At 38.3% G+C, this 13,667-nt stretch overlaps 1 protein-coding gene across 1 annotated transcript; it reads right to left on the bottom strand.

Annotated features, from left to right (window-relative positions):
- Positions 1–3,813: 3,813 nt before the first annotated feature.
- On the bottom strand, positions 3,814–8,555 carry CIMIP1 (ciliary microtubule inner protein 1). The gene is made up of 4 exons (XM_087749593.1): positions 8,449–8,555; positions 7,637–7,718; positions 6,480–6,578; positions 3,814–4,064 (listed from the first exon to the last, which is right to left on the bottom strand). The coding sequence occupies exons 1-4, from the start codon at positions 8,508–8,510 to the stop codon at positions 3,909–3,911; spliced, it is 399 nt and encodes a 132-aa protein (XP_087605719.1). The 5' UTR covers positions 8,511–8,555; the 3' UTR covers positions 3,814–3,908.
- Positions 8,556–13,667: the final 5,112 nt, after the last annotated feature.

Here is a 13,667-nt window from a genome sequence, read left to right on the forward strand (position 1 = left end):
AGGGGGAAATGATGTGTTTGAATGAGGAGCCTTAAGTCTCTGAAAAGAAAAAAAATATCTACCTCCTGTTTTCTAAGGCAAATGATCTCAGAATTAAAGTTACTTCAGGCTAACAGAGTAGCCAATAGCAGGAATTGGAGACAGTTATTTTTGCACAAACTTAGGACTGCAGTGGGTATCCATTAAAACAGTCACAGCATGTAACTTTGTAGAAACGTCTCATGCAGAATAGTGATTAGATTTATTCTCTAAGCAGCCACCTTTTACATTAGCTAGATCAATTGGCTATGCACATGCTGTGGTTGCTTTTCATTTTGCTTCTTTCAAAATGTACAGCAACACTTGTATGGTGACTGCAATTTGAGTAGTGCTACTTATTCAGAATCACCATTTCACTATCATCTAATCAAAAATTTTTATTCTCTGATGCAAAATGCATTTTAAATAAACAACCATCTTTCACCTCTGAGCTCCTGGTAAAATATCTTATCTTAATGAAATTACAAAAAGGAAGTGTCAGTTCTATGCTAGTTCTAACAGTACAGAAAAGAACACACTGTGAAGGCAAACGCACCAGGTTTTTGTCACCCAATTTTGTTGTTTATAAAGCAAGTGCTTGTGAGAAAGATAGTTCTGATTTCATAGCCCTTCAACTTAAATACAACTGTCATTTAAGCCTCTACTATTATTTCATCACACACGCAGGGAAGTATATGCAGGCACACATCCATGGTGGCAGAAGATGTATGGCTGACCTATTTTCATGTCTTGCTGTGGTGACTGTGTATCAAATACAGTAAAATTTTTGCACATGCAATTCTGAAAGCATCATCCACAGTTCCTATTTAAAATAAGCCTGCTACCAAAGAACTAGTTAGTCTGAAAACAACAGTCAAAAGACAAGATGCCTTCAGTCTTCTAAAAAATTTTGGTCAACTGAAGAGGAATTGATATGCATACCACTTTGCTAACGTGAACCTTAGACCACCAAAAGCTTTACGAAACACTACACCAAATGAAATTTAAATCGAAGCATAGAAGACAGCTAAATACACTTGCATCTTATTTTCAAATTCTGGTTAAAAATAAACTGCATAACTTTTTATATATGTTTAGAAACATCCCATTCTGCTCTGAGATGCACAGAAGCACAGGTCTAAGACTTTCATATAGGCTTAAAACTGTCTTGACTTTTGCTGCATTTTTGAATTGATTTAGTTTTGTTTTGTGCACTGAGTTTACTAACACTGTCCTGACCTTGGAGATGGCGTGGTATTTTACAGTGTGCAGTGACATTTATGTGCCCAACTTGGCTCCAATAAATAGGTTAATTTCCGCAAATTAAATGCCAGGTTTGAAACATTACAAGGCAATTTAATAATTCTGTATCAGCCTTTTGGATTCACAACTGGGGCAGCTGACTGGGCAGTCCTTTGTCAGCTGCAAATCCACAAATTCTACACAATTCTTTTCAGGTATAAAGGGTCAAACTAAAAGTGTTAGGAAAAGAAATAGTCAGGTTTATAGTTTCACATATTCTTGAACACCAAAACCCCAAATACACGGATCAGTTAACAACTGAAAGATTTATGCCAGAGGAATGAGTTCAAATTTTAGACAATACTCCTTACACATCCCAAATTAGGCTATATCAAACTATGTCCTGAAGTAAAGGTACCTTAAATGATGGAAAGTATGATAAAAAAACCTTACTGTTAGTAGAGAGTTAATATTCAGACACTGGGAATAAGATTCAGAAATGTCCAACTGTAGATGCTGGACAAAGAATTTATTTTGGTTTTCAAAATAAAACCATGACTCATATGGATTTGGATTTCGCTTCATACAAACATCTACGGGATATTAGGTGCCAGCTCTGGTTTTTTAATATAACATTTTTAAAAAAATAGTGGTCTTGAAACTCCCCTTTCATTGGGCCTGAATACATGTAATTTTGTTGCTACTAAATTACATACTAATCTTTACTATACCCGTTTATATAAATCAGACAAGAATAAGAGGATCTATACGTGACCTGAAGAATAAGAACCATGTGATTAAAATAGAGATACAAACCTAGCAATGACAAGAAAGCACACTGATTTAAAATATTGTTCTTACAATTATGTTGTTTGTTCGAAGAACAGTTTACACGTTATAGTTAGCAGCTAAACTGCAATTTAGCTTAAATTTCCAGAGTCGGATTCCAAGTTATTCTTTATTCTGGTTTTTAAGTAATGTGTCTGAAGTTACTTCTGCCATGTATTCTCATTCTGGGGTAATCTTTCCAAAGGATATGAGTCACTTCTCCATTATTTGTAAAGAATATGGAAAAAGTAAAATATTATTATTTTGTGGGCATTTGGAACTGGATGTAAAAAAAAAAAATAGGTGGGATGTTCATCATTGTGAGTCATTTCTTGGGAAGAAGGAAAGAACAAACACTAGCTGCTGACCTACTGCTATGAAAGCCAAGGACTTACTGCTGACTCAAGAAGTAGATACTGATAGCTGCAGAATACAAAGGAGATTTTGCAGCAGGATTAAAGAGGAAAGTCCTTCCTCTTTAAGAAATAAGGAGTTATGAAGAACTGCCTGTGTTGATTTCTTGGAGGCTGTTATTTTGTAAACAATCTTCAAGTTTAAACACATTAGCCAATTGGAACTATATCCTGCAAATAGTTGCTACAACTAAATGAGTCTCCTTCTGAATTTCCAAAAGTCCTGGCAAATCTTCAGGTAGGTAATGAAATGCAAGACTGAACTCCATAGCACTGAGGTACCTATACCAGTAACTCCCAGTGCAGTCCCCTACTGTTTCCGAGTCTTTCACCAGTCCTGGTTGGTATAAATATTGGTATAAGCAAAATTGAAGCAACATAAATACTTCGTAACACATTTGCATTCTGATCAACTTATTGGAAAAAACCTATATTGATACCAAAACTGATTTTTGAAAGTGACTTCATTTTGCTAAATGGCCTTTGTATGCTTTATTTATACCAATCAAGCAGTTGCACGGGGAACTACTCCATTACTTATGTGTGTAACTACACAAACTGCCTGTAAATCACACACAACACAGAACACAGTGCATTTAATAATTATGACTTAACTATACTTATGATTTGCCTGTTTTTTTCAAGTTGCAGTGGACACACTGTGATGAAGCCTGATGATTATCTTTTCTGCAGGTGTTTTTTGTTTGTTTGTTGGTTTGTTGTGGTTTGTTTTTTTAATGAGGAAATCTTCTTTCCAAATGTAACGATGCAGTTCCATGGCAGCTTGAGCCAATTTAAGTCATGCCTGCTACTCTTCTCATCCCCTTTCTGTACAAAAGAGATGTCTTTGTGCTAGGACAGGCACCTGAGCAACTCAACAGTGAGCCAGTTGAGAGTGCTGATTGAAAACTAGTTCTAAACACAGATTCCAGTACTGGTAAGTGATTAATTGGGACTGAGCAGCAGGGTAGGGGTAGGATTGTCAGGAACATGACAGTCTGTATTTATGTTTGAAAAAACTGCTGTGAAACTGAGTCCGAATGGAGGCTTTCATGGAGAAACAATTATAAAAATGTGCTCTGTCATTACAAAGTAAGTTTTTTAAAGACTTCCAATAAATACTTTAAAATCACAGTCTTACTAATGCTAATAAAAGTAGTACCTGCTCTGTGATCTTTATATGACTTTATTCATTGAAGCAGTGTTAACAGCTTGGATGCCATAGATTTCAAAAAAATCAGTAACAAGTAAAATGCTACATTAAAATGTTTGCACTTTACCAAAAATGACTGTGGATGTTTACATAAATAGTTTTTAAAGCATAAATGTTTAAGAGTCCAACAGTCCACTATAGAATGTTAACTTAGGGATGCAAACGGATCTATTTGCCTAACTTATTTCTTAATGTCAGTCAGAGGGCTCACATGGCCACTTCAGTTCCTTATAAAAGGTACCTTTGCGGCTTTGGATTTGGAAGCCACGTTCAAGTTTCAACCCTGGAACAGCAGATCTCCAGCCAATAAATCCCTGGGTAGTCTTAGGTACTGGAGGAGATGGAATCACCTAAAATAAAAGTGACAGGTAGAATTCAATGATTAAAAGGTTTTTGACTGTAATCCTCTTTTGTGCTGTAGTGTGGATGGAAATGAGAACTTATCAAAAATAGTGGTTTTAAATGCAATTTGATGAATTAATATCCTGAACACACACTGACATTAATAGAAGGAAACAAGAACTCCGAAAGATAGCTCAGTTGCATGCAAGTTTGATTATAATACAGGATAGTTTATAATTTAAAAAGTCATTAGAATAATTTAGGTCCCACTCTATAGCAAGGCACAGGGAAAGAGAGAAGTAAAATGGCCAAATTCCAATGAAGTAACTACCTTTCATTTACTACCCTTCAAAAAAAAAAAATCTTTTAGTGCTTAAATCGGTATGTGTAACTGGAAATAAAAAAGCAAAGTTATTGTTTAGTAGCATATGTTAGCATACTTTTTTTTTTTAAGTTTTGCTCAATACCTTTCTAAGGGCTTTACTGGCTTTACATAATTAGGAAAAGAATTTTATCTTCAGCTTTAGCTTTTTTCCTTACAGAATAATAATAATTTCTGTAACTAAAAAACTAGTTAACTTCTCTAAACAGGAGAAATAGCATTTTATACTTGCTGTAATGTATTTGGTAGCAATGCAGCTACAGAATAATACTTTTGTGGCCAAATGTTAAAGATATTACTGACCAAGCTGGCTTTTGCATCAAGAACTACTTATTCATTCCACCTTCTTTCTGCTCTAAAATATGGATAAGCATCAAGTTAATCTGCAACTAATCTAGCTAAAAAGGAAACAAAACAAAAGTCAACAGCCTCTGTTCACTGACTGCTGTGCTTACTTTGGCTGAATCATCTCAATTGGGCACGTTATATCATTTTAGCATCTGGGGACTTAGCAGAGAAATACACAGCAAGAGAACAATGTTTCAGTTCTCTTGCCAGAGTTGCTTCACTTTGTTCTTTGGCCAAGATTAGAAAATGTTTATGATATTTAGGTGGAGCAGTTCCTCTGAAAAGATAATTTTTATGGCCAAAAGTGCCACCCACTGAGCAGGATAATGAAGGAAATCATGTCCCACTTACGATCTGGGGGAAGGGACTATGAAGAAGCAATTATTAATCTAACCTAGAGAGAAGAACAGATATGATGACTGTTACCATGAAGGTAAATGTGCTGGGAGACACATAGTTCTGGGTAAGGACTTAAGAAACTTCACTCTGAATATGTAGAGGGTGACCTAAATCACAGCTAACCCTTATCTTCCTTAGCAAATAGAGATTCTGAGGTGAAATTGAAACTCTGATTCCTGTTTCAGTATGCACCAGGCTATGCATGCTACTTTAGCAGCTGATAACTGTCAGAGTGATTTGTTAACACACATACACCCTCACTGTGCTGAAGCAGAGGCAAACTTGACTGAAAATGGAGGCTTGAGACAAAACTGAAGAACAAGTAACACTAATGGCAGAAATGCTGCCATTTAATTTCTCTGCCACACTCAGCGCTAGCTCTTATTTTTTGTTTCAATTTAATCTCAGTAAAAGCTTTTAGTACTTCCTCACCTTCTCTCCCCACCCTTGGAATCCTTTAAAAGAAAGCTAGTTCAGCAAGTAGGAATTTCCAATCATCTCTTTTGTTTCCTTAATCTTCTCTAAGTGGACTAACCTTCCTTTTCGTTACCATATTCTGCTTCCCCTTTTATGAATATGTTCCTCTCCCAATGTCACTGATTTAGCTGCCTGTATAGTTATCCTATTCATCGGTGATTCTGACACTGTATATTTATAAATCAAACCATCAGTCACATTCAACTCTCATTTCCAGCTGTCTGACAACTTTTAGACTCTGAATATGTGAATATAAATCATACAATATAAAATCAAATAGTTATGAATTGGATCATTAGCACTGGCTTCCCCTGGCTAATCTAATTTGTGCCACTGAAGAGGACAGTGGCATTGTCTCTGCCAAAAAGACGACTGTCTGAAATCTAGAAAAACGACAGCATCTTAACCAATAGTTAAAACTGAGAGTTAAGGTTATGATAAGCCTTGAAGTAAGACATGTATATGTATATTTGAGCAATGAATAGTCAGCAGTCGTAAACGGCTCTGTGAGCACTCCTCTGTACTAAGCTGTACAGTTGACTGTTCTGTTACTAGATGTCACAAAGGAGTGCATGGGGGAGGTGCTTTACAGAAAGATGATTATGTACAGTGAAAGCTCTGTGAACTAACAACCATATCCAAAGGGCAATTCCTTGTCTTAAATGGATGCTTTTAAAGCATTGCTCGGGTTGCAAATACAATTTACTTTGACCTTTAGTTAAAGGCCCACCTCTACAAGACAACTGATTTTTAGAGCTTGTGTGGTTTCTTAAGACAGATATTGTTGTATTGCAATTTTAAAACCTAACTTTCTAACCTTAATGTATTTTTCCACAGGTGTCACAGGTCGAACCTGAAGATGTTCTGGAAGCTGTATCTTGGGCTTTGTATTTTCTTTCTTTTCATCTTCAATCAACTAAAACCAAAACATCAACATTAAAAATTGGACTCTTTATCTTTTGAAATGTGCTGTAATATCTGATATCTACACCATTCCCCTCATTGTTACATCTGAACTCCTTGTTTTTTCCATCTAAAACAGGACTACTTACTGTAGTGCTTTGGAAATTATTGTAATGTACTTTTTGGTTTCAGAAAGTGATGTAATTCTGAATTTCAGATGAAAGGCTAAATATTGCTGAGTGATTCCAACTCTCTTAACTACATCACTGGTCCAAAAAGGGCTAGAAATACATCTTATATGACCACAAAACAAAGATTAATAAATGCTAAATACACATGTTCACCAATAGTGACAATGCATAGTTTGTCAACTTTTCGGCTGTGGATCTATTAGTACTGTGCAAAGGTGGTATGCGTGACAGACCATAGTTATCAAGGATGGATGTTGAAGCCTAGAGGACGAAAGTTTTTGGAGGTGCTAACTTAGATGCCTACAGGAATCTTCAAAAAATCCTAGAACAGATTAAGTACTTCTAGCCCCATGGAAAGTACATTTATAAATATTCAGGGGCTGCATCAATCCTGTTCTTTAGCAACGAAATACTGTGAGTCCAAATGTAACACTACGTGCTACTATATTCTAATATCTAAACATCATTGAGAATAGACATCTCTCCAAATATTTTCATTTGTTGTAAATTCCCCCACTGAAAATTTAATTAGCTAGAACCTTTTCCCCTTGATTTTTAAACTACCATATGGATAGACAAAGGGGAAATATTTTCCTGTCAGTGTGCATCTAGTACTTGTTAACACTATTGGGAGGCATGTTTCTCAAGAGAAATATATCAGAATATGCATAGCATATAAATTACCACTTGCCATATTTTATTCAGAGAAAAACTGGAACTTTGAACCCATCTTAAAAGTAGTGCACTTGTTACCTCGGAACCTAGCTTTGTAAAGCATATTCAGTACTTTTCTAGTCTTCTGTGATCTCAGAATTTTGTGTCCAGATAAATTTGTGTACAAGTAAATTTCATGTGTTGCTTCTATGCCATTCAATTTTACCTCCTCAGGAGGTGTTTTCAAGAATCCCCATTTGTGAGACCATCTTCTTGCAGCTTCTAGTTCACTTTCAATGTATTTTTTCCTGAAACAGAGAATTATTTAAGATGACTTTGAAAGCTTTCATAAAAAAAAAAAAAAAAAACCAAAACGAAACACAAACCCAACAGCAGTTACAAAGCAGAAGCATGAATCTTTAGACCTTTACCTGAAAACAGCAAGTTAGCAATTGTCTGACTTGGAGGTAATGGGGAAATATTTTCTGTAGGTTGGAAATGAAACAGTAGGTGTGAATGCACTTCCTTGCAAATTATGTTTATGTTAGGAATCGGAGGAGGTCGAATTTGCTATGACACATTTTTTGAAAAACTTGAAAAGTTTTTGAAATCTCCTTTCACACATACTTGCATTTAGTGTTGACTGACGAAACGACCCTTTGCCCCGGCCCTGCTCCCCGTCCCTCAGCCCCGGGGGGCGGATGGAGGAGACGCTGGAGGACATGGGCAGCGCTGGCTGCCTCGGGTCTGTCACTCACTGCTCCGCCTGTCCAACTCAGGGCTATGCCACTTGAGGGTCCTAAAAACCTCGGGCTTTTTGCAGGTGGCAGGCTTCTGCGTGAGCACACACGCTTTACAAACACAGATGAAGCGAACATACGATCAAATTCCTTCAGCCTCCGCCCCCCTGAAAGCGGGCGCTGAGCGCGGAGCTGCCGGGGGAGGCTGCCTTGGGCGGGAGGGGAAGGAGGCGGCCGGAGAGAAGCAACAGTGCAGGCCCGGGGCCGTCGGCTGCGAGGGGAGGGCTGGGGCCGTTACCAGCAGTTGTCCCGCGCTACGAAGTTGCAGGGCTGCGCCAGGTCGGTGCGCCGGTGCGCCATGGCCCCGGCGGGCAGCGGCCGGCCTGCGCCGCGGGGCTGCGCCGCGGGGCGAGCGCCGGGCCGGGCCCTCGCAGCTTGGGCGGTGCGGGGCGATGGCAGCGGCGGCGGTTACCAAAGGGCGGGAAGGACAGTCGAGGCTCTCCTGCGCTCCCTGAGGCGATGGCCGGCTCTGGCGGCGGCCCCTTCGCTTCCGTGTCCTTTGTCGTCCCCCACACTGGCGAGTAACCCTCCTGGAGTGATACCATAACCGTGTCCCTCAGGTGAAAGGCTAAAAATGCCCCTTCTGTGTTTTCTTCGGGGCCCTCAGGAAACCAGGGAAAGTGCACTTGATGTTGTCAGTAATTTTTTTGGGGGTGGCTTTGAGTGTTTGTTTTTTTTAAATGTTATTCAGCAGGAAAACCTGTTTGGATTAAGCTGATGAGAAGCTGTTACCTTGCTTGAGGAGTTAGCTGTATCTCAGAGGAAGAGGTCTTGTCTAAACTCTATCATTTACTGATTAGCTAGGCTCACCTTAGCAGAAAACAAATAGTTGGACACCTTTCTGGATACTGAGTTGTTAACAGTCTATTTTAAACCTGGACAAGGGAGTTGTTAAACAGCTAAAAACCTGCAGTATTTTTAATTGCTTGTAATGGACATGAAAAGCAGTTGAAGGATGCTGTTTTTTTTATTTTGATAAGAATCAGCTTGCTAACATGTCCAAAGCTGAGACCGTTTGTGCTATGGTGGGTGTTTGCTTCTGTTTCGTAGTTTTTTAACCTTCTATCTCCAGTTCTAGGTCCCCTTGATATACAGCAAAATTATCTTTTGGTAATTGTAGTGGGCAATAACATTGGTCTTGTGTCATACAGTGTCTTTCTGAGCTCTTTCTGGTAGATGTTCTTTACAAACTACATGCTAATATTAGAAGTTCTCAGAAAGACCTCAACATACTTTATGGGTTATATGTGAGAACCCAAAAGATATTTACAGCTTGTAAAAAGTTCACTGTATTCCAATATATTAATATTTTTGGCTCTCCATCAGTTTTTTGTAATTTTATTTTCTTGCAGTTGCCTTATAAAACATTTCAACAATTAATGTAGCCAACTGGCTCTTTGCCCTTATGGGTTTAAATAGTTCCCTGACCTTTTTCTTTTTGTCTGGAAAATGGCTTGTGCAAACACACTGTAAATAGTTAATGTGACTTTTTCACACCATTGGACAGTTATTATCCTTATTATAAAATAAATGCAGAAAGGTTTTGACCTAAGCTGAGTGGTTTATAGGTAGTGTGTTTGAATGCTTAATTGCTAGCTTTTTATTTGGTTTTTTTTTTATAGAGTGAAGGATCTAAAGGCCTTAAATATTTGAGTATGAGAAGACTGTATACACATTTATTAGTCATTTTAGAAGTACTAAGAACCTCTATTTGAGTAAGAGGAGAAAAAAAAAACCCTTCTGTAGTCCTAAAATAGCAATTAATACTGTTCTTCTGGGTCTCTAAACTATCAGCAAATAGAATATTTCACTTACATGTCATTGCTTCATTCTGTAATTGATAATTAGACTAGCAATTAAATCAGCTGGGTCTCCTATCACACCCATAAATGCTTACTCATTGTCCTACTTAATTAACTCCTGCTGCTTAGTCACATTTATTTCAGGAGCCCTCTTATTACAGCCTTGATGCTTTCTGTGAAAAAAGTAATTTGTTAACGAAAACAATCAAATTCATAGTTTACTATGTGTCAGGATTTAAACTGCAGTAGCACTTGTCAAGAGAGAATGAAACTTCTTATACTAACATTGTGAAAAATAGGACTTCATAATGTTTGGTCTTTCGCTTTTTGTACTTAATTGAATTATTTTTCAGATGAGGGAATGTAGTAAATGAGTACTTAGTTTTAGGCCTTACTAGGTTCTTCTGAGCACAGGACAATTAGAATTGCACTTGCACTATGAGAAAATAAGTGCAATAGGCTTTTAATGAGCTAATAACTATACTGAATGACTCAGTGATACAGGTCTGTTGAGATTCAAAAGTAATTTGCTGGAAGTCTGGATCATGTAGCTACATACAGCAGCATTTGTCATCACATGACAAATGTTGAAGTAGATACTACGTCACTCAAGGTACATGGTTAAATAGAATCAAGTCTAAATACTTGGTCCTTCCAAGCAACATTCACATCTTCTAAGATGGGTAAATTCTAACCTGGCTATGGCCATAAATGCTAAAATCCTAGTGCTAATGCTTCCTGTCCTCTTCCAATTAGGAATTATCCAATTATTCAGGTGCTCGGTAGTGCTGCTGTTGATCAAGTAGCCATTCTTTGAGAACTCACAACTGCTCTTCAGGAATTTACATCCTGTATATAACTTGAGAGTTGCAGATTAGTATCTTGAGTTTCAGATATCCTTTCACCTGCATAAGGCATCACCCTACCACTGGGAAAGTAGTTTCAGTCTTGTTTTTTTACAGACCGTGTACTCCCTTCTCCCAGCAGATGATAGAAGTGGTTGCGGTGCTATGTTCTGACAAGGGCCGAGTTACTGATGGATTAAAACTAACCAAGTGGAAATCAAGATGCTTTAACCCAAATAAGTTTTCTGTGTAGCTGCACAGATGCTTCTACCAGCACATGATGGGGCAATGCACAAGGGTTTGGAGGAGGGAAGTGCTGGATGATAATGCTAGGTCCGAGTTTTTACAAAGCTACAGCCTTAGGATGTTGTGTTGACACAAATATAGGTGGTACCACTCTGTGAAATAGGTCAGGGAACCAAACTGACTTAAATAGACTCTGCAGAAAGAGAAAGTCAGATCGCTGTTTTAATCTGTTTCACAGAACAGTTCCACAAGCAATTGTGCTTCTGCAATCAAGGCAGCAGACAGAATGGAGACAGGAAAAGGTGATGCGTGAGCTGAAATGAACAACCCAGGGTAGGTGGATATCTTAAACCTCTACTGCTGCAAAAGACTTTGTATAATGCAATGATGGCTTTGTTAACGTCATTCACGGTCTTCAAGATTTGAGTTAATTTTTGGTTTCCGGACATCTCGTGTCTACCCTAATGTTAAGGCTTTTTATATTGCTTATTTATGGAGAAAAGTGTCCAGGTTAGCACACAATAGCTTTCTGTGTGATAATCTTTGAAATTATTTGAAAGGAACAAACCTGTTCTCCTTTGGGCTCTATGTAAGTGTTTGTAAGTGCTGTTCATGAGCATCTCCACTCCCACTGAATATGCTGAGATTTGATTCTAGATGATACTTGTGCCTAAGTGCTAAAGATGCAGGTATAAAATACCTTCTGCTTTACAATACTCTAAACCAGCTATTCTGTAATTTTCAGCTTCAGTTACAAGGCCAGACCTAGATCATGCCCCTAATTCCAGCATTATGTTATCAACTACACAGGTTTTATTGCACTTAATGTTCTTGCCAGTAGAGACTAGTGTCTTCTGCCTTTTGTCAGAGAATGGGTAGGAAAATTAAAGAAAAAGTTTATTTTTTGTAATAAAGGGTATTTTGAGTGTTTTTATACTTGCTGGTTCTTAGGCCATAAACAGAAATTATTATTTTAAATTATTCATCACAGAATCACAATGAGATCTAAATCCTTGATCTCTTTATGAGAAGCTCTGCGTTGTTCATAATGGACATTTACACATGACTCCTCCCCCCCCAAAAGACAGGTGTGAATCCTCTCTGGGAAGTACGGGATGATGTAAAATAATCCTATGATGTAAAATAATTCCTATTTTACGGCCCTACGTACATGCAAGGTAAATGTAGGCAGAACTGGCTTGGGGCACTACAGCACGTAATACTGTGGTTGGGCAGGACATTTCCCTGAGAAACTAATCTGCTTGGCTGGACTTAGGGGAGGCCTCGGCCACGAAAGGACTATGTCAGCTTTCGGTAGACTCAGGTGTGTAGCAGCACAAAAGTGCTTGGGAGACTCTTCATCCCACTCTGTTCTCATCCCATGCTATAACAGTGTACTTTATCATAAACTGTAGTAACTGTTACAGTCAATGGGAAAGCAACAATGCAAACGAAAAAGTATGACTGTTTTTCACTTTTGTGATCTAAAAGCTTCCAAGTTGAGAAGCATTTGTCACTGAATGAAGCTTTGAATTGTGTATTTGTTTTCTGAATACTTTTGAAGGAAACTAGCAACTGTAAAGATCTGGTATAACAGAAATACATTTTCTTATGAAGAGATGGGCATTATAGCTAGTAATTCTTTCTTTACGGGAACAGCTATAGCACAGGGGGCCGTGCAACTTCTGTTGCATTGTGTCCTGCTGGGGCAGCTGCTTGTAAATGCTGTTTTCTATCAGAGGAGTTCAGGCAGTGCAATGTACTACGTGTGCTGTGAATAGCACATGCTAGTGATTTGGGGAATTGTCCCAGAGTTGTGTTGCTGACTAGTATGTGACCAATAAGTTCCATACATTCCTGCTGTGCTACAGCTTTTGTGGGATGTCTGGCGGCTCTGTAGAGACAACTGTCAGTGCTCTGACTAGTCAGTTCGATGGCTGGAAAAGTAGAACAAATGCTCTGCACTGATGGGAGATAATAGCAGTGAGGGAGAGGAGAATGCTAATGTCCTGAAGGAAACCCACAGTGGTGCATGCCAGTCTTGTTTCTGAAGGCCTGCACTTCACACTCTAAGCACTGCTAGCTTTGCATCTAAAAACTTGAAAAGCAGCTTCATTATTTTCTTTCAGCTGCACTGAGCTTGCTTCTTCCCCTCCAATGTAAGCAATGTCAGCACCTTTGAAAATGAAGTTGTTTGCTGAGGTGTTGATATATGCAGTTGTGTATCTATGCGTATGCTCTTGCATTGACAATGTTTACCAAAAGTATTAATTAGTACTGGCAGTTCTGTGCTTGCTACCCCATGGTTTGCAATATTAAGTGTGGAAGTCTAATAGAGGAGATTGTAAACATAACTTCAGTGTCTTTTGCTAATGCTTCTAAATAACATTTCAGATGCAGGCAGCTTGAGTGGTAGACTGCTTTGTTATGATTACTGTGATTTAAGTAAACAAAGTCCTATTGACACTATAGGCTCTGGCTTCATTCCAAAAAAACCTGCTGAAGTCTATCACATCAAGAATATGTTAATTAGAGTTCCTGGATTTCCATTTATGAAAGGAACC

Source organism: Nipponia nippon, unplaced genomic scaffold, assembly GCF_047370975.1.
Source record: "Nipponia nippon isolate SJK-2023a ecotype South Korea unplaced genomic scaffold, ASM4737097v1 scaffold_13, whole genome shotgun sequence".
Lineage (NCBI taxonomy): Eukaryota > Metazoa > Chordata > Aves > Pelecaniformes > Threskiornithidae > Nipponia > Nipponia nippon.

Excerpts from the sequence above, each read along its gene's own strand:
- CIMIP1 (XM_087749593.1), bottom strand. The coding sequence starts at position 8,510 with ATGGCGCACCGGCGCACCGACCTGGCGCAGCCCTGCAACTTCGTAGCG. Across the intron at positions 6,579-7,636 it reads TGAAAACACCTCCTGAGGAG|TTGATTGAAGATGAAAAGAA; the intron begins GTAAAATTGAAT and ends TTTTGGTTTTAG. Across the intron at positions 4,065-6,479 it reads CTGTGGAAAAATACATTAAG|GTGATTCCATCTCCTCCAGT; the intron begins GTTAGAAAGTTA and ends CTTTTATTTTAG.